At 55.1% G+C, this 23,221-nt stretch overlaps 8 protein-coding genes across 8 annotated transcripts; 4 read left to right on the forward strand and 4 right to left on the reverse strand.

Moving 5' to 3' along the window:
* Window positions 1–595: 595 nt before the first annotated feature.
* On the forward strand, window positions 596–4,536 carry BDZ83DRAFT_752321 (uncharacterized protein; the record flags this gene model as incomplete). The annotated part of the gene is made up of 4 exons (XM_060514182.1): window positions 596–1,042; window positions 1,095–1,243; window positions 1,301–3,378; window positions 3,428–4,536. 4 exons carry the CDS (start codon window positions 596–598, stop codon window positions 4,534–4,536), a joined length of 3,783 nt encoding a protein of 1,260 aa, XP_060364796.1.
* Window positions 4,537–4,736: 200 nt separating this feature from the next.
* BDZ83DRAFT_326605 (nrap protein) lies at window positions 4,737–8,472 on the reverse strand. Its single transcript, XM_060502394.1, has 2 exons — window positions 8,044–8,472; window positions 4,737–7,980 (listed from the first exon to the last, which is right to left on the reverse strand). The coding sequence occupies exons 1-2, from the start codon at window positions 8,254–8,256 to the stop codon at window positions 4,912–4,914; spliced, it is 3,282 nt and encodes a 1,093-aa protein (XP_060364797.1). The 5' UTR covers window positions 8,257–8,472; the 3' UTR covers window positions 4,737–4,911.
* Window positions 8,473–9,984: 1,512 nt separating this feature from the next.
* Window positions 9,985–11,688, forward strand: BDZ83DRAFT_651917 (coenzyme A transferase; the record flags this gene model as incomplete). Its single annotated transcript, XM_060510491.1, has 3 exons — window positions 9,985–10,044; window positions 10,117–11,484; window positions 11,557–11,688. The coding sequence occupies 3 exons, from the start codon at window positions 9,985–9,987 to the stop codon at window positions 11,686–11,688; spliced, it is 1,560 nt and encodes a 519-aa protein (XP_060364798.1).
* A 393-nt stretch (window positions 11,689–12,081) lies between these two features.
* BDZ83DRAFT_577845 (uncharacterized protein) lies at window positions 12,082–13,502 on the reverse strand (the record flags this gene model as incomplete). The annotated part of the gene is made up of 2 exons (XM_060505063.1): window positions 12,082–13,318; window positions 13,390–13,502. 2 exons carry the CDS (start codon window positions 13,500–13,502, stop codon window positions 12,082–12,084), a joined length of 1,350 nt encoding a protein of 449 aa, XP_060364799.1.
* Window positions 13,503–15,604: 2,102 nt separating this feature from the next.
* BDZ83DRAFT_719688 (casein kinase substrate phosphoprotein PP28-domain-containing protein) lies at window positions 15,605–16,498 on the forward strand (the record flags this gene model as incomplete). The annotated part of the gene is made up of 4 exons (XM_060512203.1): window positions 15,605–15,674; window positions 15,738–15,988; window positions 16,018–16,305; window positions 16,373–16,498. The coding sequence occupies 4 exons, from the start codon at window positions 15,605–15,607 to the stop codon at window positions 16,496–16,498; spliced, it is 735 nt and encodes a 244-aa protein (XP_060364800.1).
* A 268-nt stretch (window positions 16,499–16,766) lies between these two features.
* BDZ83DRAFT_651920 (uncharacterized protein) lies at window positions 16,767–17,795 on the reverse strand (the record flags this gene model as incomplete). Its single annotated transcript, XM_060510492.1, has 1 exon — window positions 16,767–17,795. The coding sequence occupies one exon, from the start codon at window positions 17,793–17,795 to the stop codon at window positions 16,767–16,769; it is 1,029 nt and encodes a 342-aa protein (XP_060364801.1).
* A 122-nt stretch (window positions 17,796–17,917) lies between these two features.
* On the forward strand, window positions 17,918–21,719 carry BDZ83DRAFT_621814 (uncharacterized protein). The gene is made up of 3 exons (XM_060508288.1): window positions 17,918–18,171; window positions 18,232–21,247; window positions 21,311–21,719. Exons 1-3 carry the CDS (start codon window positions 18,148–18,150, stop codon window positions 21,460–21,462), a joined length of 3,192 nt encoding a protein of 1,063 aa, XP_060364802.1. The 5' UTR covers window positions 17,918–18,147; the 3' UTR covers window positions 21,463–21,719.
* Window positions 21,719–22,906, reverse strand: BDZ83DRAFT_577909 (uncharacterized protein; the record flags this gene model as incomplete). The annotated part of the gene is made up of 1 exon (XM_060505070.1): window positions 21,719–22,906. One exon carries the CDS (start codon window positions 22,904–22,906, stop codon window positions 21,719–21,721), a length of 1,188 nt encoding a protein of 395 aa, XP_060364803.1.
* Window positions 22,907–23,221: the final 315 nt, after the last annotated feature.

Below are 23,221 nucleotides of genomic sequence, written 5' to 3' on the forward strand. Positions count from 1 at the left end.
TCTACTTGAGACTATACATTGGATGGAGAGATAGACCTCTTTCGAGCCAAGGTAACTGAGTCGTAGCTTTCCTGCTCACTTTGGGTTTATACGGCTGGCGATAATAGGCGGCGGTACAGATATTGTGTCAAGATAAGCTTCAGAACATGGCGGGGATCGTCCATCGACAACGGGCAGGCTGCAGCTCCCCAGCTACGTCAACAGAGGAGGAAGGCGGGTCCTCTCAGCTTTCACACAGCGTATAGGCCTTGTTCGCCAGGTGCCAGCAAACCGAGACCCTGTTAGTATCCCGAGGTGGACCCGCTATAGCAGCTCTACACCAATCAAAATAGATGAGTACACACCGGGTGGGTGTTGTTGCCAGGCGCGTTTGGACGTGACGAACATTCACTGGAAATTTTGAAGCTTCTGGATTCCCGCTGCAGCTTTCCAAGTTCCATACCTCCACGACGTCAACAATAGCTTGCAACGCCGGGCAAGCCCCTTTTAATACCCGACGCCTACACTTCGCATCGTTCGGAGCGTAAGATCCACCCATCATCGACAACCACAGCATACTCCGACTCTTATGAGGCGACCTTGAAAACGGCATGCGATGAGCGCAACACCGAGACAGCGGACTGGTGGCTTTCCACAAACACCAGCCCGACGACAGGATCCCGACCCGAACTCCTCCGTTTCCTCCCAGAAGAGCAGTCACCGCACATCTTCACTTCCTCAAGCCCCCGAGAGTGCGACTCGAAATGGCCCTGCGACCGAGCCCGTCATTCCCCTGACCATCCTCGATGCTCCGCAACAGCGCTTCTATGCCTTTGCCATTTACGTCGGGCTGCTGGCATGGCGATTCTACGACTGGATCAAGCTTGTGGAGGATAACGATACGTCGGCATGGCTATTCCTGAAATGGGTCTTTATTGACTTTGGCTTCCTGTTTGGCCTCCCGGAGATGAGAATACCATGGCTGGAGTTGTCGCAGCCTGTAGTCACGGCAATTTTCCTCATTCACGCCTTCTTCAACTTCATGTTGATGTTCAACATTCCGGTATGTACAGGAGGTTATGTGCCATTTCTGAGGCCAGGCTAACCACAGATAGCTTCCCTTGCAACCATGGCTCATTGGCTTCCTCAAGGTCTTCTACGACCGAGAGTTGGCTGTTTCTGAGAACACTGTCAAGGTTTCAAGCATCCTGCATAATCATTCCTTGATCATGGGCAGGCAGATCATCAACATTTTGCCAGAAGGGTAAGAATCTAATAAGGCACAATACTGCATTTTCTGTTGCTGACATGGTCTACACAGTTCTGCGGTTCTCAACTTCGAGCAAACTCCATTTTGCATCGGCGAAGGGCACGAGACTATTCGACTGCCCATACAATTCAACTCTACAGTGCCTGCTGAGATGGAGCTTATCCGTATCGACCTTGATACCAATCTGGAAGAAACGATTAAGCTGTCCACTAGGGAGGTTCGCAAAATCGCAAAACAGATCAAGGACCAAACGGCGGAGTCAAACCCACTGGCTCACTCTATCGAGTACCCAGTCAAGAAGACTGGTGTGTACCGCCTGGGTAAGGTTCTGGATGAATACAAGCTTGAGGTTCAACGCACAACGAGGGATACTTATGTAGTGCCGTGCCCGAAGGCAGGTTTTCGGACGCCCGATAAAGAGGACCGGTGCATCAGGGACTTGTCCAACTTACTTGTTGACGTCACTGGAACGCCGCCCCTGAAAATTGTCTACAGTCGGACAGGAAAAGACAACGATCGCAGCTTTCATTTCCAGAGCTTGCAGCCCGAAGACTACACCTCACCTTTACTCGGTACACCATCTTCTTCGTTAACTCAAGTTGGTGACGAAGACATCTCCTGGGTCAAGCCCCATACGGTGGCCGTGCGCATCAATGAGACGCTGGATAGCCCAGGACAGTGGCAGTACGCCGTGGACGAGGTTACGGATGGCTTCGGCAACGTTCAGAAGTACGCTCCATCTGCCGAAGATGCGGAAGTGAGTCCCCGGCCTAAGCATCTGGCACGCAACTTCTTCGTCAAGGAGCGGCCCAGAGCTCGTTTGCAAGATTGTGACCTACGCAAACCGGTCAAGGTTGCCAAGGGCCAGAAGGCGAGACTTCCTGTCAGTTTCTCGATAGCCGGGAAGAACCCGGATACTTCGCACACTTTGACTTGGGAGTTCTCGCCCATCGACTCTTTGACCAACAGCGGAGACCACGGCGATCAGGTTTCCTTGGGTTCTTTCACCGCAGCCAACTCCCACGACAAGCCATATGTTTCGGAGCCTGGTCTCTACACACTCAAATCTGTTTCTAGTGGCTCGTGCGAAGGCGAAGTGCAGGAGCCGTCATCTTGCCTGTTGCTCAACCCACTCGAGCCCCAGCTTGCTCTCCGTTCCGAAGAGGTTCCCGACAAATGCGCAGGTAACTCAGTGGGACTCCGAGTTGACCTGGACTTCATCGGAACGCCACCATTCGTGGTTCGATACGACGTCGTTGACGAGCAGGGCAAGACCCGACACGAGCGGGTCGAAGCAAAGGGTCTCAGACAACAAGTCGAACTGAGACCCACTGCTGCTGGTCACCACAAGTACATCTTCAAGCAGATTGATGATGCTATCTACAAGGGCCAGCCTCTCAGCCCCGAAATGACGTTGGAAACGGACGTGAAGCCAGCCGCCTCTGCACACATCTCGCACCCAACCGGACTCAAGAGCGCCTGTCTCGAACAGGAAGTTGAAGTCGACATCCTCCTTCTCGGTGACGCCCCCTTTACGCTCGAATGGGAGCTGGTGCACGATGGAAAGCGTAAATCTGAGCGTGTCACCGACATCGACGGGTCATCATACAAGATTAGGACTAAGCCTCTTGCGAAGGGCGGAGAGTACACACTCGCTCTCAACAGCGTCCAGGATAAGTCTGGCTGTCGCACGTTCCTAAAGGATGAGCTCAAGATCTCGGTTAGGCGCCAGCGGCCCCGCGCAGCATTTGGCTTGCTCGAGAATAAGCGCATCACCAAAGTCATCGAACACGCCGATGTCAAGTTGCCTTTGCGTCTTCAGGGCGAAGGACCTTGGACGGTTTCTTACCGCAATGTTGATGGAAGTGATGAGATCTACGAAAAGACGTTGAGAAACGGCAACGATGTCCTTCCTGTCAGGTCCCGAGGCACGTACGAAATCGTCAACGTAAAAGACAACCAGTGCCCTGGTGTTGTGGACCCTCAGGCTTCCAAGTTTGAGGTCGACTGGTACCCTCGTCCGGAGATCACCGTGGTGCCGTCTGATACCATCACTTTGGATAAGGGTAAATACGTCAAACGCGATGTTTGTGAGGGGGATATCGACGCCTTCGAGGTCAACCTGAAGGGTAAGTTAAACCGCCGTCTCGGTTATCAAACTTCACTAACTCTTGCAAGGCTCGGCTCCATTCCATGTTGATTACAACATTCAGCATAAACCTCCCCAGGGCTATGCCTCGACCAACAAGAGGGACTTTGACACGTCTCTCAACAAAGCATCCATTCCTATGGATACCTCCAAATCCGGAGAGTACACGTACCAGTTCTCCGCACTCGCAGATAATCTCTACAACAGCGAGAAGAACTCTCGGTCTCTCGTCATTGACCAAAGGGTCAACGCTAAGCCATCTGCTGCCTTCGTCAAGCCCGGTCAATCGTTCAAGTACTGCAAGACCGAGCAAGACAAGGAAGACACCATTCCTATCACCCTCAACGGTGTTGCTCCATTCTATATTGAGATCGAGATCAAGCATCACAGTGGAACCGTCCCTGAAACATATAGAATTCCTTCTATCCAAGGCAACACGTACGGCATTCACATTCCCAGGCAGCATTTGCGCCTTGGAATCCAGCATGTCCGCATCCGCGAGGTTAGAGACGCTCGCGGATGCCAAAAGAAGTACGAGATCGGTGCGCCATCTGTGCAAGTTCACCTCCATGACGCTCCCGCCATCTACCCTCTGGAGAGCCGAGGAGACTACTGCGTCGGTGAACGTATTGCCTACACGCTTTCCGGCACGCCTCCCTTTGAGATTTGGTACGATTTCCAGGGCCAGCAACGCAAGGCCAAGTCTAGCACAACCAACTTCCGTCGTATTGCCGAGTCCCCCGGCGAATTTACCATTACCTCTATCTCTGACAAGGCCTCGGAGTGCCGCGCCTCTGTCGACATTACCAAGACTATTCATCCTCTGCCCGCCGTCAAAATCAGCAGGGGCCGACAGACTCGTGTGGATATCCATGAAGGTAACGAAGTGGAGATCCTCTTCGAGTTCTGGGGCACTCCGCCGTACGAGTTCACGTACACCCGCAGCTCCAATGCCCGCAAGGGCCAGAAGAGCGTGGTCCTCGAGACACGCCACGACGTCTCGTACGAAAGTAGCAAGATCATCCGCGCGAGCCAAGAAGGTACATACGAGGTGGTCGCGATCAAGGACAAGTTCTGCGCCTTCTCTACCCAGCAGGTTGCGGACAGCGGCAAGGAGCAAAAGCTGCTCAAATACTAGAATGAATACCACGAAACTGGAATAAAGGGGGGTATTTTCGGGATGAATACACACTGGCTTGGACTTGTTGTTGTGTGTGACGAGAAAAGGGGCATGTTTTATGTAGACGTCTTTTGTTGGTGTGCATAGGCATTTTATATCATGGCACGGCGTTACAGACAGGGGAAAAACCAAAGGTTGAATAGGGCTATAATCAGCATGACCAAACACAATTTTTTTTTGTAATCACTCAATTGGACCACGATTCTGTGTGCGGACGTTTCGGTGACATGGTGAGAAAAAGAACGGACTTTTGATACTCAAGGACTTTTCCTAACCTCGCTATGATTCCCCAAATTACACTATCTACATTTTGTAGATCCTATCTGTCATCCTCTATTCAGTGAGCTCAATCTTCTTGATCAAGTCACCCCCAATCCTAGCAATCTCCAGCAGCACAGCCGGCTTGTTCACCTCGACCACATCGCCCTCCTCCTCCTCGTCGCTGTCGCCCTCGACCCGGTGGAAGTTGTACGGCAGACCAACGCGGAACTTTTGCCGACTACGCAGCTTAGGCTGCCAGATGGCGCCGATGACGGCGTCGCCGGACGCGCCGTGGAAGAAGACGAGGGTATCCTCGTACGCCGTCTCGAGTTCTGTCAGCAGAACCGTCGCCGGGTGACGCGCGAGCGGCAGCGGGATTTTCCCCGTGCGCTCGTCGAGGTTCTTGAAGAGGGAGGTGCGGGTGCCCGCCTCGGAGGCGGCGTCACGGGCGACGCGTTTCAGGCCCGAGGTGGAGAGGTGGAGGAGGACGTCGTAGTCTGCCAGGGACGGCTGGAAGAGCTCGGCGACGTCGAGCGTGATGCCTTGCTCCTTGATCTTTTTGCTGGCGGCTTTCGCGAGGCGGGTCATGCGGGTTGCGAGAAGCTTGGAGGGCCCTTGGCGGGTGTAGGCTAGGCCTAGGTGGTCCTGCGGGGTGGCGACGAAGAGGACTGCGTGGGACATTGTTGGATCGCGGGCGCGCCAGGCCTCGAGGTGGTGCTGGGCGACGGCGCGGTCGTCGGCGGTCATGTCGTCGGAGGAGTCGACGACGAGGGCCTCGTCGCGCCAGTCCCAGCGAGAGAGGAAGAGGATGGTGCGGAGGAAGCCGGACATTGTGCTAGAGGGGACCTTCCAGGGGTTCGGGTTGAGGAAGACGTGGAGGACGAGGAGCTCGATGAGCTCTTCCGAAATGTGGCCCGCGAGCTTGTGTACGTTGAACCAGTGCTTGACGAGGCGGATCGTGTTGGAGAGGGTGGTGAAGCGGGTGCAGTAAGTTGTGATTGTCTGCGTGTGGAGGGGCAGGTGCTTGTGGCGCCAGTTGAGGTTGAAGAGGGCCTCTTCGGCCTGGACTCTGCTCTGGGGGTCCAGCGTCTTGTTCCTAGCCTGGCGGTCTAGGAGGGTCTCCTCGAGCTCTGCGTAGATGCGCAGACGGAATGCGGCTCCATTAGGATAGATGATGTCTAGGTAGGCGAGGTTGTCGATATCCCGTGCCGCGTTGTCGCGGCCGAGGCTCGTTGAGATGTTGTCGTGGGCGGCGCGTAACCGACGGTCAATGTCAAGAAGGAACTCAATCTTGGTCTCCTGGATCGCGACGAGGTTCTCTGGCCACTTGCTGGATGCCTCAAAGTAGAGGTTCACGTCCATGGGCGGAGGGCCGGATTTCTGAGAGAGCGCAAAGGGCGGCGTGACCGACGCGGATCGCAGTTCGGGTACGACGGGAGCGAGTTGTCGGACCGAGAGCGGCATCTCCTCCAGGCCGCGGATATCCTGTTCGAGCGTGCTGAAGGCCTTCCTCGCTGCCTCGAAGGATTCCCTGTCAAAGGGCGAGATGTCCAGCGAAGGGGGGATATCGGCATCGTGGAAGCGCAGATCGCCGGCGCCGAGGCTCACGTGGCGCTGGAGGGCGTATCGGACGATTTCCTCGCAGATTTCGGCAGACGTCTGCCTCGTCCACTGCACGCACTCGAGGATACTGCCGTCCTGGAAGCGACGGAGCTCGGCCTTATCACCCCAGAATTTGCGGAACTTTGCCGCCTCCTTCTCGAGCTCGGCCGAAGGACCGTACTCCATTAAGCGGCCCATGTTGGCAGGGTCAAAGATGACGCCAACTTGGATGTTGGACAGGTTCGTGGGTTGGTTGCTGGTGATTGACCACGGTGCCGGGTCTTGGCTCGCGAAATGGATCAGCTGTGACCTTTCCTTCAACGCCTTCTTTAGAATGGTGTAGGCCTTGAAACTCAGATCCCAGACGGCACCTCGCCGGTCCGGGTTGGTGCTTTTTGAGTTGCTGTCCACGTTTTGGATCTCGAAAATGCTGTCGAACAGGTGTAGCGGCAAGTCGGCTTTGGTGATGAAGGTTGGCTCGAACTGGTTTGCCAGAGTGTCATTGAGTACTTCCATGGTGGTGCTGGCGTGGAAGTGGAGGAGGCTCGCCGACCAGGGGCTCATCTTGTACAAAATGTTGACCTCACGTTCGGGATCGAACATGACGGGGCCGTTCTCCCGAATGAGATCAGCGCCCAGCTTGTACGTGCCGAAGACAAAGGGCTTCTTGGCAAAGTCGGTAGACGCAAGGAACTGGACTGTGGCCTTGAATAGCTCAGTGCTGCTCAGAGCCGAAGAAAGAGCCGGCTGGCCGTTCCGTCCACCGGTCTGTAGCAGCAACGCCATCATGATTGCCCATTCAAAGTGGCCAAATCCACCCTTGGCCAGCGAACTGCCCAAACCTCGCTGTTGGAGCCAGATTCTTCCGAGTATGCAAGCGTCTGCGAAGGCTGCGCAATCCGTCTTGGCTCTAGTGAGGACCCGCAGATACGTGACAAAGGTGTCTTCGGCCTTGATGGTCGAGTTGTAGAAGGGTGTAGACACAGTGGACTCCTTGGCGTTCTCCGGCTGCCCGTTTCGGTTGCTGTTGTACGCGGGATGCAACTTCTTCTTGGGGAAGACACCTTCGGGCGCGCAAGGAATGATTCGAATGACGAAATCCGCCTTTGAAGACCCCGATTCGGCTTTCTCGTCGCTCTCGTCGCTTTCTGAAGATTCGGATGTTGAAGAGGGTCTGATGGAGAGAACGGGCAGAAGGGCGTTGCCATTGAGATTCTCGAACTCCAGGTCGGCAGATCCTGCCAACTCTTTGCGCAAGGCGGCTGCAATATTCGCAATATAGTATGCTCTACGGTAGAAGTACCGCATGTTCTGGTGGTCCTTTTCTTGGAATAGCGAAGCCGGCATCTGCACAATCATGTCCACACCCTTGTTGGCCTGAGCCTGGATCATCGTCCTCGAGACGTAGCTGCCAACGACATTGTAAGCGGCGGGCTTTTCATATGACAGCTTGTACGGCGCATCGTCGGCGGGTTTTGGATCTGGGTAGGGAATCTTGATTTTGTTCGTCTTCTGGAATTTGCGCGTGGCTTCGGCGATCTACAACGAGGTTAACACAACCTGTGTCTAGTGGGGGGAGCAGCATCATCGGGGATTACGAACAGGAATAGGACCGTGAGACTCAATTCCTTGGATCAGGTTCCTGATCTTATGCAACAGGGCGTCGGCGCCATCGAGAGCCTCGGCGTAGTTGACCTTGACTTCCTTCAACAGTTCGTCCGTCTGTAGGACGAATGGACTCGCCGTCGCAATGTTGGCAGAGATCTTGGAGTCGCCCTTGTGGGAGACTTTGCGTCGCTTGGCGCTCTGTTCCATTTTGGCGACTTGAACGGTTCAGCCCGGTGTATATGATGTACGGGTGGGTTGTCCAATTCGTGACCGACAAGCGCAATGGTACAGAATCACAGCAATACGGGTCGCAACCTCAGGTCCATTCTACTGCTGCACCAAAGACGCAGCGATGCTGGGAAATTTTTTGAGCGTGGGGCAGCCGATAAGAGCTGGGAGAAAACTTATCCCTGGCCGATTGTCCGATAAGACATTGGACTTTGCGACGGATCCACTTTAACTTTGCGGTCGCCAGTCAGCCGCTGGGCATCTTCAGGCGTACGGATACACCCCGCCTCTAAATCGTCCAGTCCATAAGCAGCTACCTGGCGCTCCTGGTTACCTAAGGCTGAGGTATCCAGCGGATACTGCACCCCAACCATGCAGCCATGGGGTTGGATAAATGTTAGACGACACAGCAAAGTCTCATCAATTGAGGTCACCATACCGGTATACGGACTGTACAGTTTGGATATCCAACGCCGACCTGCCTCTTGGAGCTCACCGTGTTTTGTTTTGGAGCAGTCGCGTCGCAACAATGGCCGAGGATATAGAAGAGAGGCTAGCGGAACACACCGGGGATTTCTCCACAACATCGGATGGCAACGAGCCGCTCGAGTGCCGGACCGCGTACCGAAGGTTCGGGGCTAATGTTGACAGACGCAGGGGACCGCAGAGCTCTGAACCTCGCCAGCGAACCCAGCCAAGCCAGCGCGCGCCTCGAGGGGTTGTGCATGCCGCCGGTATCGCAGTGACAATTTGTCGGTCCGCTGGGGATCTGGGGTTTTTACTATGCGTTGATTCATTGTCAAGGGGACTGAGTGGTTGCAGAGAGCGCCTGTTCGGAACTGAGGTTGGAAATTCCTGACTTTTGTTCCGCTTCGGCACAGTCTTCGGCAAACGGCGCCGCTTCCCGAACCGATCCCCGAATTTACCCTTATTCGCCCATAGCTGTATGATTGATGTTCTGAAGTTGAGGTTTCCCTCTGGCGATGCTGTGACTATCTACTCTACTCAGGATAAAGAAAGTGTAGACAAAACAAAGCATAGGTGCTACTGGGAATGCACTCCCTCCATCAGAGGCTCAGAATTATCTTTGCGGGGTTCAGACGGGGTCAAGGGGAAAGCTGGAGGTGGACTTTTCCCAGTTTGGCGTCACCCCAGAGCCCAAACCGCAAGAACATTTAGCCCCGCCACTTTCCGAGTCGCGGAACATGAGAGGGGGGAGTGCTTAGCTAACACAGCCAAAAGGTACCTGTTTGACCCCAGAATTGGAGCTTCTTTGTCTGCTGTAGGTTCTCAGACTCGCCGGCAGGCCCAAGCTTGAACTCTCGTCCTTCCTCTTGCCGAGCTCAATCCCGAAGGGATGGGGCGGAATCAGGTACCCCCCCAGACACGCTCTCCCAATCCATCCCACATACTGCGCTCGGCGGCAATTCACGGTCTTGGAGCTAGGTCCTGGGGGATAAACGTAGATGCAATAAATTGGCCGGGGCCCCTTCAGAATCCCTCGTGACGGAAGACGTTTCTTCTCTTCTCCTCCCTCCCCAATTCCTCTTTCCGGCTTCATTCCCAATTCCTGTCAATAGCTTCTTGGTTGCTGTCACTCTTGCGTACGGTGACCTGCTTCAGTCCTTTGCTCAACCATACTCTCCGGCCCTTGTAAAACCTCCTCTGTAGTCACGTACTACCGTCCACACACCCTCACACATCACGATGCCTTCAGCAGCTCTGTGTGCTCGCTCATTGCGGGCTTACGCTCGCCATGGCTCCAACGTATGTCCAATTGATCCGGCAGCGGCATAGGCCAGCCCGCGTAGCTCAAGCTAACCTTTTCGTGACAATCAGCACACTGCCATTCTTGCCCGCGCCTTCTCAGCATCTGCGCGGAGGCCAGAGATCAACAAGGTCTACCCTTCAGCTACTGAGGCTCTCAAGGACATGAAGCCCAACTCCACACTCCTTTGCGGTGGCTTCGGTCTCTGTGGTGTTCCCGATACCCTGATTGACGAGGTCCTGAACAAGCCCGAGATCACCGGCATCACCGCCGTCTCTAACAACGCCGGTACCGATGCTTCCGGTCTCGGCAAGCTTCTGAAGACGAAGCAGATCAGCAAGATGATTGCCAGCTACATTGGCGAGAACAAGACCTTCGAGAAGATGTACCTCACCGGTGAGGTTGAGCTTGAGCTTACCCCCCAGGGCACCCTCGCTGAGCGCTGCGCCGCCGGCGGTAAGGGCATTCCGGCCTTCTACACCCCGGCCGCTTTTGGCACCGTGGTGCAGACCGGCGAGCTGCCCCTCCGCAACAAGGCCGACGGCTCTCCCGATCAGTTCTCTTACCCCAAGGACGTCAAGGTCTTCAACGGCAAGTCATACCTCCTCGAGGAGAGTATCGCCGGTGACTACGCCTTCGTCAAGGCCTACAAGGCCGACAAGCTCGGAAACTGCCAGTTCCGCCTGGCCGCCAACAACTTCAACGGTGCCATGGGCCGCAACGCCAAGATGACCATTGTTGAAGCCGAGCACATTGTCGAGCCTGGCGAAATCTCCCCCGAGGCCGTCCACCTGCCTGGCATCTACGTCAAGCGCGTCATTCAGAGCACCACCCCGAAGAACATTGAGAAGTACACCTTCGCCAAGGACCCCAACGACGCCGATGCCAAGAAGGCCCTCGGCACTGGTGACACCGCCGCCAAGCGCGAGCTCATCGTTCGCCGTGCCGCCAAGGAGTTCAAGAACGGCATGTACGCCAACCTGGGTATCGGCATGCCCATGCTCGCACCCGGCTTTGTCGGCCCTGAGGTCGAGGTTCAACTCCAGTCCGAGAACGGCATCCTCGGTCTCGGCCCCTACCCCACCAAGGGCAACGAGGACGCCGACCTGATCAACGCCGGCAAGGAGACCGTTACCCTCAAGCCCGGTGCCGCCGTCTTCGGCAGCGAGGAGAGCTTCGGCATGATCCGCAGCGGCCGCATCAACCTCACCATCCTCGGTGCCATGCAGGTCAGCGCCAACGGTGATCTCGCCAACTGGATGTTGCCCGGCAAGGTCAAGGGCTTCGGCGGTGCCATGGATCTCGTCAGCAACCCCAGCGCGACCAAGGTCGTTGTGACCATGGAGCACACCGACAAGAAGGGCAACGCCAAGATTGTCAAGCAGTGCGCTTTCCCCTTGACTGGCAGAGCCTGCGTGTCAAGAATCATTACGGAATTGGTAAGTCTCTTTATACCTCCTTTCTACCCTAGCTCCTATGGGATGATGACATGATACTAACGTGGTGTGCAGGGTGTCTTTGACGTCGACTTCGCCAACGGACTGACCCTCATCGAGATTGCGGACGGAGTTACGGTGGATGAGATCAAGAGCAAGACCGAGGCGCCCTTCACCGTCGCCGACGACCTGAAGCCCATGTTGTAAAAGGAGCATATTGTACGAGGGAGATATTCTTGGAGAAAGAATGAATCTGTGGAGGAGGTATATACCCGTCACGATGGGTACGCCATTGTCATCATCTAGAGTACGGCGTCAAAGCTTAGGGATCAAAATGATAGCCATGATTTTTGCATTTCCAACCTATTGGCACTACAGATGCCCAAACTGCCCTGGCTGTTGCCGAACGCGATGCACCTAAACGCCAGCTTATGAAAAACGTGTAGTAATCGCATCATCTAATCGTGGAAAGCTGTTGGCACTACTCTCCCAATATCGAGTATGGCATGAGGTATTGGTATCTTACACTTAGTCCGTCAATTCCGGTAGCAACGTTGGCTCCGTTTTCCTCCGAGTACTTGTCTCTCATCAAAACGGACTTCAAGAGCCCATGAAAGACTGCAGAATGTCATCAAGCCTCCGCCTCTTCTTTCTGTTGGGGTTCAATCCCGTCTCGACCTTGCCAAGCTCTACCTTTGGCCTCAACGACTCTGCCGGCTTCCGCGCCGGCTCATGCTTGGTCACCCCCGACGACCTTCTGAAGAACGTGTACCTGCACGTGGCGAAGAGTCCCCGGCGCACATATGAAACGGCCGGCGTGATGCCCGGCCTGCCAGATCCGCAATGGCCCAGCTGGAGGCATGCGAACGGCTTCGCGGGCAGCACCAGCTGCTCCGACACCGCCTTGAGTAACGTAGCCGTCTTAGGACCTGCCCTCTTGAGGTCTGCGTCCCCCGTGAGCTGGCCAAGGAAGGAGTATAGCCAAAAGCCCCACGTCTCAAAGGGGAAGCCCTTGCAGGTTTGCGCCTCGTAGCCCGGCACGTCGACGTACATGGATAGGTTCCTCTTGGCCGCGTCGCTGAGGTGATCGAGGAACGGGGGTGCGTCCTGGCCGCCTGAGGAGGAGGCCTCGATGGTGATGGGCTGATTGCTGCTCTGGCAGAAATTCATCAGCCCGTCGTCAATGTTGCGCGCCATGCCCTGGAGCTGTCTCGGCTTGCTGCCGTCCTTGCCCTCTGCCGTATCGACGGCACCGTCGAAGAGCAGGAGGTACCACAGCAGGGAATCGTGCGGGCCGTGCAGCGGCTCGTCAACCTCCCAGCCATTCTCCTCCGCAACGCCCCAGGTGTCCCGCCAGTCGAGCCTTGACGCGTTGACGTCGTACAGCGCCAGCGCGGGGAATTTGGAGACGTACTGGAGCGAGTGTGTCGTGACGGACTCGTCGCCCCAGAGACGGAGGATGCGGAGGAGCGGGAAGGGGTCATCCATCTCAGACCAGCTCCTGACGAGGCGGTCGTCGACCTTCGGGAAGCTGGGGGCGTGTTGCTCGTCCATGACCGACGCCGACGACGCCGGCTCAATGATTTCGAGGATGGCGAGGTTTCGAAGCTTGGGCAGCGCCAGCAGCTCGTTCTCGCCAAAGGAGCAGGACCCCGTGATGGTCAGGTGCGTCACAAAGTCCACGTTTAGTGACTCGAGCGGTTTGAGGTAGTGGCGGAGACTCGCGCCGCTGGGCTGGCATATGTGTTGGCGGTAGCGATATAGGCCCAGCGTCTTTTCGTCGTCTTCGGCGAGGAGGAATTTGGAAAAGACCTTCCAGGCTTGGAAGCATACACCTCTATATATCAAGAAAAGAAAGGATGAATATCACAATGTGCCATTTTTGGAGTAATTAAGAGGTTGACCAACCTATTCTCCAAGAGTCGCCATATCCTCCACAAATACCGCCGCGGCAGATCTTCACGGGCGAGATGCTGTTCTTCCACGTCGCCGATATTTTCCGCTATCGTGTGCACCGCCATGTCGGCGAGCGACCTCGCGCCCTTCATACCTTGGCCGCCGCGGCCTCTTCGTGGCTGCCGGCCGGTCCGCCGTGACCAGTCCCGGCCATTTTGGTATGTGTCGGGGGGCCGCTGTGCGACGACTTCTCTGAAGACTTGTCCGTTTTGGTCATACATGGGTGACGGTTCATGCAGAAACACTGGACAGAGATATGGCTTGGGAGGTCGAAAACAGTTGTCACTGTATCACCTTTGAGAGTTCGTCATGGTTATGGCGATGGGTGAGGTGAGATGACGGGTGAGCAAGGGACGGACTCAGCGAGAGGCCGATGCACCGTGCATATACTGTATGTCATTCCGTCGCACTGTACTGTCGTGATAACTTCACAGCAAGAGCACTTCCTGCCATCGGACTTTGAACTCTGAGCAGCATTGAAGACTTCGACTCGAGTGTTACGTTGAGACTTGGTGTCTAGCACAGTATTATAATGCGCCCCAGCTCAGTCACGGCATTTCACTAGTCGAAAGGTAAATGGGAAAGAATGTATCGCTGCAAAAAATTTCTCCAATCACCAATACAGCCGAAGCTGCCACGGGTCAGAGGGTAAGTGTGCGAGTAAGTGCGTCAGTCTCTCCTCCTGTTTCCCCTCCAGACACATTCATTGATAACGTGAAAGCCAGAGTGAATAAGGAGGATTAATATGTTTTATGATTAGGTAAAGAAGAAAAGAGAAAAAGAGGAAAGCGCAAGCTTTTGCGCGCGATCTCAGCCTTGATATTGGTTTTTCGGGAGTGGGGCCTGTGGAGAGGGTGGTTGGTCCGCGCTTAGGTTTTGCCGATGGCCGGGATTCATTTTCGGGCAGTACTTAGATGCGGCTCGATACCTTGGTGGGCCACTTGGAGGTCTCCTTGGCATTTCATTACGATGAACCCGTGTCACACCGGGGTAGCTGTTCACATTGGAGACAAAAATGACTTACATCAATGATTGTGCTACCTTGAGAGATCTTTATCTTGTACCATGGACTGAACTGCGCCAATAGGATTTTCACCCGAGCAAAGTGAGAGGCTACTCCTACACTTTGAGAACCAGTCGCAGTTGATTGACATACGATGAACTACCACACAACCAAGTATCTTTGAGGTATTTGCTTATTTGTTAGTACATTGTATCAAAACGTACCTTCTCCCTGGCAACAAGTCAATCACTGGTATTCTCTTGATCACCTTTAATTTTGGTATGATACACGGGATCTATAAAGCCATGAGCAACAAGTGGGGTCGATTCACGTAACGAATGAGAGCCGTCAGGTTGAAATCATCCTGCGATTGGCCTCAGTCTTTCCCTGTCTCTATCAGGGTTATAATGTCAGGGACCGCGGTCTCGTACCTGAGGGAGGGTAAGATGTTGCACCTGTAACTAAAGTGAGGTGATTGCCGAAAACATACCATGTGTGGCTTAGATGACAGACATTCTGCACATGTGCATCTTCTGACACAGGCTGTCAACATTGAAGCCTGCCCGTTTTAGCGCGGGGCACAAAGTCGTGGCGGTGAAAAAGAGGCCAAAGAGTGGCCCCCTCGGGTAGAAATGGGCTGCTGCCGCCGGCCAATGAAGGTCAAGGTGTTTGTGTTTGCGGGACTCTGCAGGTTCAGGGACTGAAATGGACTGCAGTATCGTGCTTTGCGCGCCGTAACCCAACGATGCTGTTATGGTCCAGTTGGTAAGGTAACTTGGCAGGGCGAAATACCGTAATGATGATTGCCCCTCTGATCTGCCACACCTTATTAAGTCTGTGACTCCTCGAGCTATTCCTTAGTGTCTACCCAATGGGATCATAACTGAAGTCGGATTCACCGTGTTGACCCTGCTTTATCTACAGTGATTCCCTCTTCCACTGCTTCTAGTCTCCGACACCATAACCTTTTTCTTTAAAAACCACCACGTTCAAGTGCACCCGCCGCCCACCAAAGCAGGACAGCACACTTTTACCCCGCCATTCTACCCTTTGCGCCAACTATCTCTGCTAAACATCCCACTTCGACCCCGCAATCTCACTTTGTCTACGCAGACAATCAGAAGCAAACCAGCAAAAAAAAAAACCCCCCACATCACAGTCAAAATGGCAGGCGGACAACCAGGAGGCAACTCTCGCGGCCGTGGCGGCAAGTTCAGAAAGTTCACTCGTGGAGGTTCGTCAAAGATTCGCCAATGACCCCGCTGAAGCGCTGGCTGACACTCTCCTGATTGAAAAGGTGGCAAGCACTTCTCCCGTGATCTCAGACCCCTCGACGCCGATGGCAACGAAATCAACATGTGGGCCGCCGGCTCCAAGAAGAAGGACGAGGAAAGCTCCGAAGAAGACTCTGAGGAGGACTCTGAGGAGGAGTCCGACTCTGACGAGGGCGGCGCCGCTCAGGCCGAGTTGTCTCGTGCCGACAGAAAGGCGGCCGCAAAGGCTCGCAAGGACGCCGCCATAGCCAAGAAGAAGGCCCAGGCCGTCGAGGTCGGCGACATGCCCCCAGCGATTCCGAGGAGGAGAGCAGCGACGACGACATGCCCGCCAACCCCAACCACTCCAAGGCCTCTCGCAACCAGACCAAGGCGCCTGCCCCCAGCGCCGACGTCGACGAGGCCGCCGAGGGCGTCAAGAAGCTGACTGTGGCCAACAACCGCAAGGAGCGCGAGAGCATGGAGGCCGCGCAGGCCAAGGAGAGATACCGCAAGCTGCATGAGGCCGGCAAGACGGACGAGGCCAAGGCCGACTTGGCGCGGTTGAGACTCATTCGTGAGCAGAGAGCGGCTGATGCTGCCCGGAGAGATGTAAGGATTTCCAACAAGTCTCGATTTGCCTCCTCGACATGAAAACTAATCCTTCAATTTTTTGCAGGCCGAGAGAGAAGAGCGCGAGGCCCAAGAGGCTGCGAAGAAGAAGGAGATTGAGGCAAAGGAGGCCAAGAAGCGTGAGGCCGCCCTCGGCCCTTCAGCAAAGAAGGGCAAGAAGTCTAGCAAATAAGCCGGTCCTGGCCAAGTCGGACATCCAGTGCTCTTTTGGCAATCTGGACAAGACCTCAAGTTATATACCATCGTTCTCCCTGGTCCATATTCGATCTCAGCATCGCATGCCTCGGACACTATGTGGAAACCATGAATGTGGACGAAAGATTTCGTTTGCCAAACCCCAATTATTGCGATGGGCTGTCCTGCCAGACTCCGTGAAAATGCTCTATTTTTACATGAAGCCAATTGTACATGCCTCGCGCAGCGCAAATACATGATTTGCCTCACATGCCACTCAACCCATCCGATCCAACAGCGTCATGCCATACTTGATCAAAATCCACGCCTTCTTTTTGGAACAGATCCCGGATCTGCTTCGCGACCACAGTTTGCTTCTCGGGGCCGAACCCACCAGGTTGTGAGGACTCGAACTGCACAATCTCGATCCACCGGAAGAAGAGGTTCTCCTTGCCAATTGCGTTGAGAGCATCTCTGAACTGGAATACCTGTCTCCGTCTGTCGTCTTCCTTGGCGGTCACGCCCTCTTCTTCAACTGACATCCAGCCGAAATCTTCATGATACACCAGAACCAAGCGTCGGAAGGCATCTAGTGCGACGTCGTTGCGATCCACCATGGTGTGCGCGTCAATCATGGCCTGCCAGTCGAGATCCCACTGTCCCGTCATGGTGAGGTAGCCAGTCTTCTCCTGCAGAAGGAGAGGGGAGCAAGCTTGCCGGATGACCTGCTGCAACGCCTCGTTGCGCTCCCGGTCCTTGAAGATGTCGCCCAGCTGCTGGTCCCACTCCCGGCTGCGCCGGACGTAGATTTCCTTTTCGCGGAAACCGATCTTCCGTCGCCAGCTGACCGGGTTGCTGTACGACGTGCCAAAGACGAACTCGACGGGCCACGGCCAGACAAAGATGAAGAGCATGAGATCCAGAGTGAGCGAGCCGCCGCGCTTGGCCACCTCCCAGAGGAGCTGTCCCCAGGTCGAGTCGGCGGTGGGGAAGGTCGTCTCGTTGGGGTAGCCCAGGGCGGACTGGACGAACTTGAAATAGTAGGGCAGGATCCAGTACATGCGTAGGACGAAGAGCGCGGCGACGGCCAGGTTCATGCCGACCGGCACGAGAAAGATTTTCTTCTTGAACTCTACGGGCTTGGAGTCGATGTGGGTGATGTAGACGTGCTTTGGGTCAAGCGTCTCGATGAAGGGTTGGAGGACCTCTGCCGGCTTCTTGAAGGGCTTCGGCGGCGCGCCCACTGCCGCCTTCTTGGGCGCCTTGGATTTGACAGCCTTCACTTTTGGCGCCATTGTGACCGTTTCCGCGGACACTTGCTGTGAACTAGGTCTGCTTGTGAAATGTGAATGAGAATAAGTGAGCTTGACACACGGTTCTTTAGCTAATACAAGCTGGCCAAATTTGCTTTACAAATGGGGGCAAGGGGGTCGCATGCCATCAGGTACCTGCCCCTGACGTACCGGGTGGTGGGTCCAAGAACTGTCCAGTTGCCTCCTGGCAGCGATTGGCTGCACATGCTGACCTCTCCAATTGCCCTGGGGGAGCTCGAGAAATTTCTGGGGCATTTCGAAGGAGCTCGAGCTTTACTTTCACTTTCTCCAGGCATTTCTTCGCAGCCTCTCATGTTGCGCCCAAATACAAATCATGCTTAGATGTAGGATATGGAACGTAAGTAGAACTATTCCCGAACGATTGAGGTCTTCACACATAATCTAATAGCTTCTTTAGGAGCGAAGCAGTGCTTACGTCTGCGCCTTCTGCCGCCACCCCGCCCTACCGCGGCAGCGTGATCTCAGTCGACCAACCTACTCCGATTCGACGAAACTTGCATCGAACGGCAGCAGGGGATTTGCATCATGGGGAGGCGGCAAGAGCTCTAACGGCTCGGGTATTCCAAGGAAGTCACCCGGTCCGGCCAACGGGTCGGGATGGGGAGCGCCATCGTTTGGTGCAGGCACGCCGTCAAAAGCACCGAGCCCTGATGGCCCAGCAGCAGCAGCCCCGGTAGATCGAAGAAACGATGCCGACGATGGACTTTTACCACACGAACGCGCCGCGCGCCAGAAGCTAGCCGCTCACAAAGCCGCACAGGAGAAGGCCGTGCAGGACAAAGCCACGGCGACGAGAAAGGCCCAAGAAGCTCTGGGGCAGCCAGACCCGAGACAACGAGGGCCGAAGGGAGGTCTTGGGAGCGGTCTTGGAAGCGGCGGCGTTCGAAGTGGTGCGCAAAGAGGCTTGGGAAGAGGCCTTGACAGTGCCCCTACAAGTGCAGGAGGAAAAGAGGACGAGAAGAAGCCGAGGCAGTTTTTCAGTGGCTTAGGAGATGGCCGTAAAGGAGGCCTCGGAGGTGGCCTTGGAGGAAGCTCTAAAGGTGGCTTGGGAGACGCCAACGCAAAACCGCGAACACAAGGCGGTCTTGACGAAAGGCCTTCACGTTCAGCACCAAGATCCGACTGGAGACATCGTCATGATTCAGACCAAGCCCCGCCAAGCACGCCTGTACCGCATCACCGACGCGCTGAAAGAGATGGTCCCGGTGGTCTGTCGTCCCAGAGGGACTCGCGCCAGCGAAATGGCCTCGGCAAGTCAAACGCACTGGGCTCGGGCAACTGGGGTCAACTCTCAAAGAGGACTCAAGACCCTAGCATTGATTCGGAGGGACTTTCGAAAGAGAGCTTTTTCACCAAATTTCAAGAACGGGTGGCTGAAAGTCCCATCCGGAACGACAGAAACCCACGATCATCACGCTCAGAACTTGGTGGCTTGAGCGAAGACATTCCAGGTGACTATGCACAAGCTGCATCGAACACGTCTCAAAAGCCAGAGTCCAAGACAAGAGAATTCGACGAGTCCTACGAGATCAACCGTGACTCTCGACGACGCGACAAGACTAGCAATCGTCGCGGGGATAGCTACGCATCGTCTCGGGGATCGTACAAGTCAAAAGGGCAGTCACGGTGGGAGGACGAGAATGATGAATGGGAAGATGGTGGTATGAGTCCCGCCGAACGCCGTCGTCTGAAGGCTGAGGCAAAAGCACAAAGAGCTGCGGAAGCTGCGGCAGCTGCGGCAGTCCCGAGTATCTTCCTGCCCGAGTTCATCAGCATCTTGAACTTGGGCTCTGCGCTGAAGATGAAGAGTCGCGAATTTTTGAAGGCTCTGGCAGAAATGGGCTTCGAGGACATCACGGAGGACAGTATCATGACGGGAGAAACCGCGGCTCTAGTCGCTCAAGAGTTTGGTTTCGAACCAAAAGTTGATACTGGCGGTGCGAGGGATCTCAAACCTCGACCTTCTCCGGAAGATGTCTCAGTATTGCCGCAGCGCCCCCCTGTTGTGACCATCATGGGCCATGTCGATCACGGAAAGACTACGCTTCTCGATTACCTCAGGCAATCTTCCGTTGCGGCGCAGGAACACGGCGGTATCACTCAACACATTGGCGCTTTCATGGTCAAGATGTCTGAAGGGAAACTTATCACCTTCCTCGACACACCTGGTCACGCGGCCTTCTTGACCATGCGGCAACGTGGTGCCAATGTCACAGATATTGTGGTGCTCGTTGTGGCAGCTGACGATAGTGTCAAACCCCAGACTCTGGAGGCTCTCAAGCATGCCAGATCCGCAAAGGTGCCGATGATCGTGGCCATCAACAAGTGTGACAAGGAAGATGCGCGCCCGGATCAGGTCAAGGCCGACCTCGCCCGTCACGGTGTCGAGATCGAAGATTTTGGTGGTGACGTACAAGTTGTTTGTGTGAGTGGAAAGACTGGTCAAGGCATGGCTGAGTTGGAAGAGAATATTGTCACCTTGGCTGAAATTCAAGACATGCGAGCCGAAGCCGATGGTATGGCTGAAGCTTGGGTGCTTGAAGCCAGTATAAAGCCATATGGCAAGTCTGCCAATGTGCTCGTCAAGCGTGGCACTCTACGCCTCGGCGACTTCATTGTCGCAGGCACTGCCTGGGCCAGGGTCCGAGTTTTGCGAAACGAGGCCGGACAGGAGTTGGACGAGGCGCCACCTGGAACCCCTGTTGAGGTTCTGGGCTGGAGAGACGAGCTGCCCGCTGCTGGGGACGAGATCCTCCAGGCACCCGACGAAGATCGAGCCAGGGTGGCTGTCGACTACCGTGAGGAGATGCGGGAGAGAGAGGCATCTTCGAAGCAACTGGCCGAGCAAGAGCTTCGCGAACGCGAGGCCAAGATTGCTGCTGAGATAGCGGCAGAGGTCGAGGCAGCAGATGGTGACGCTGCCGAACCGGCTTCGACCACGAAAATCATCAATTTCATGGTTAGAGGTGACGTCGTAGGCTCCGTCGAAGCTGTATGCGCGACGATCAACGAGATTGGCAACAACGAAGTGAGGCCTTGTATCCTTCGGTCTGCGGCTGGTCAGGTTTCCGAGTCAGATGTCGAGCATGCCGAGGCTTCCAGCAGTGTCATTGCCAACTTCAACAGCACCGTACCCGGGCATATCAAGGCCATGGCGGAGCAGAAGGGCGTCAGGATTATAGATCACAGCGTCATTTATCACTTGGCAGACGACGTTAAGCAAGTCATGTCAGAGTCCTTGCCGGATAAGGTATCGTCCAAGGTTGTCGGTGAGGCGGACATCCTTCAGATTTTCCCCATCAACATCAAGGGACGCAAGTACAAGAACATTGCCGGATGCAAGGTCAGAAACGGTTCGGTCACTCGATCAACTATGGCGCGCGTTCTGCGCGGAGGCGAAAAAATCTTTGAAGGTAAGCTTCCCCCATTTACTACCCTTTTATGTGAGGAGCGGCCTAATCTGACAACAAATGTAGGCAAGATCGATACTCTCAAGCACGGCAAGAAGGATGTAAACGAAATCAGAAAGGGCTCCGAGTGCGGTATCGCCTTTGATGGGTTTACAGACTTCCATATTGGCGACCAAATCCAGATGTACGAAGAGGTGAGGGAGAAGAGGTCTTTGTAAGATAATGGGGACGGCTGTAAGACGTTTGTACGAGATGACACGACGAGGCCGTGGGTATAGAGTTGAGCTACAGTGGTGCTTGAAAATTCCTCGACGTCAAAGCTGTGCTCTGGAGGTGGACGAATGGATTCGGAGACCCAACTCATACAACGCCATACTGTAAAACAACTTGCGTAATCAGCCAGTCAAGGCTGTTATAGAATATTTGTGGAGGCTCATTGCTACCTCAAACTTCATCATGTATTATTTATTTATTTTACCACCGTTTCGGGGCAGAAACCGTATTCGATGAGAACGTCTTACTCGTGGTCGTCGCTTGCGACCGTTCCTTCTCGAGCTTTGCCAACCCAATCTTGTCCGTGACAGGCGTGGCATTGATGATGTGGTCAAATTCGTCATCGTCCTCCCCATTGTCCGAGTCGGGCTCAACATCAGAGTCGGGCTTCAAGTTTTGTGGCCGTGCTATCGACTCGGGCTTCTTCTTCTCCTCTGCCGCCGACGGGTTCGAAAACGTCTTTGACGCGAGAACCTTGCGCCGTATCTCCTCCATGGCCGCATCGTCGTCGCTATCGTCTGATATCGCGTAGGGGTCTTTGTCATCCTCTTCCTCTTCTTGATCTTTTGCAAGCTTCTTGCCCAGGTATATGCCATCAACACTGTTGCCTTCACCAGACTCGTCCCCGCTCTCGTCATCGTCATCGTCATCGTCATCGTCATCCTCCTCCTCGTCAGAGTCCACCATGGCTCTCCTGTTTGTGTTTCCTCCCTTCCACATGTCGTCCGCGTCAGCATCCTCTCTGCTATCCGCATACTCCTTGTCGAGCCTGTCCAGCCATTCCTCCTGAACCTTTTTCACCCCCTTTTCGTCTTCGCTCGCGGCATACTTCTTCAACAGGCTCCCATTGATCTCCAAAAATGCTTCGCCATAGGAAAAGGGCGCCAGAACCTGCTCCGACCACTCGGGGTGCCCGCAAATGTAAAACGCCGCCGCCAGCGCCTCGACGCAGTTCAGCTTCCACGGCTTGCCGTAGTTGACGGTATTCGCAGCCACCAAGTACGGCAGCAGCCGCTCGCACTTGCCTCCCACTTTGTTCCACTGGACGTCCTTCATGCGCGCCCAACTGCACTCGACCACGGCGGCGCCGTACTGGTCCATGAGGTCGCGGTCGGCCGGGGAGACGGTGTGTTTGCCATTGGGCGTGATGATAACACCGTTGTGCCTCTGGCCGACGTGGAGATCGCGCATCATGCCCATCCGGATCAGCTTCTTGCCGGAGCACCGCTTAGGGTCGCAGTGGCCGAGATCCCAGCATGCTGCCTTGAAGGACGGGCGGGTGGAGGGACCGTCGGTGTCGTCGCCATCGCGGGGTTGACGTTGTCGCGGCGGTCCCGAGTGGAGCTTGCGACCGCGGGAGCTGAAATTGTCTTTCTTATGGCGGACCATCTTGAGTTGGGAGAGCTGGGTTGCTGTGGGATCGCAAGGGTGACTGAAAGAGTGTCTCAAGGGTTCAGTATCTCCTTGGGCGAACAAAAGTTTGGCGGGGTAGATTTTGGAGGGGCAAATGTAAAAAGTGACCAGAAAAAACATCAAAGTGCATAACAAGGTTCGAATATGCCAGTAAGCGTGATATCTCCGAATAAGGTAAAGAAGTCTGGACGGCAAGCACAGGCCACCTTTTGGTGGCTCCTCTTCCCGCGCCGCCTGTCACTCAGCAGCCCCTCGTCACTCGGCCACAGATGCCATCGGTACCTATCACAG

The sequence above is a fragment of the Colletotrichum acutatum genome (assembly GCF_030867785.1).
Source record: "Colletotrichum acutatum strain CBS 112980 chromosome Unknown BDZ83scaffold_48, whole genome shotgun sequence".
NCBI classification, from domain to species: Eukaryota; Fungi; Ascomycota; class Sordariomycetes; order Glomerellales; family Glomerellaceae; genus Colletotrichum; species Colletotrichum acutatum.

Excerpts from the sequence above, each read along its gene's own strand:
- BDZ83DRAFT_326605 (XM_060502394.1), bottom strand. The coding sequence starts at position 8,256 with ATGGAACAGAGCGCCAAGCGACGCAAAGTCTCCCACAAGGGCGACTCC. Across the intron at positions 7,981-8,043 it reads AGTCTCACGGTCCTATTCCT|ATCGCCGAAGCCACGCGCAA; the intron begins GTTCGTAATCCC and ends ACCTCGTTGTAG.
- BDZ83DRAFT_621814 (XM_060508288.1), top strand. The coding sequence starts at position 18,148 with ATGCTTAGATGTAGGATATGGAAC. Across the intron at positions 18,172-18,231 it reads TTAGATGTAGGATATGGAAC|GAGCGAAGCAGTGCTTACGT; the intron begins GTAAGTAGAACT and ends TAGCTTCTTTAG. Across the intron at positions 21,248-21,310 it reads AGGCGAAAAAATCTTTGAAG|GCAAGATCGATACTCTCAAG; the intron begins GTAAGCTTCCCC and ends CAACAAATGTAG.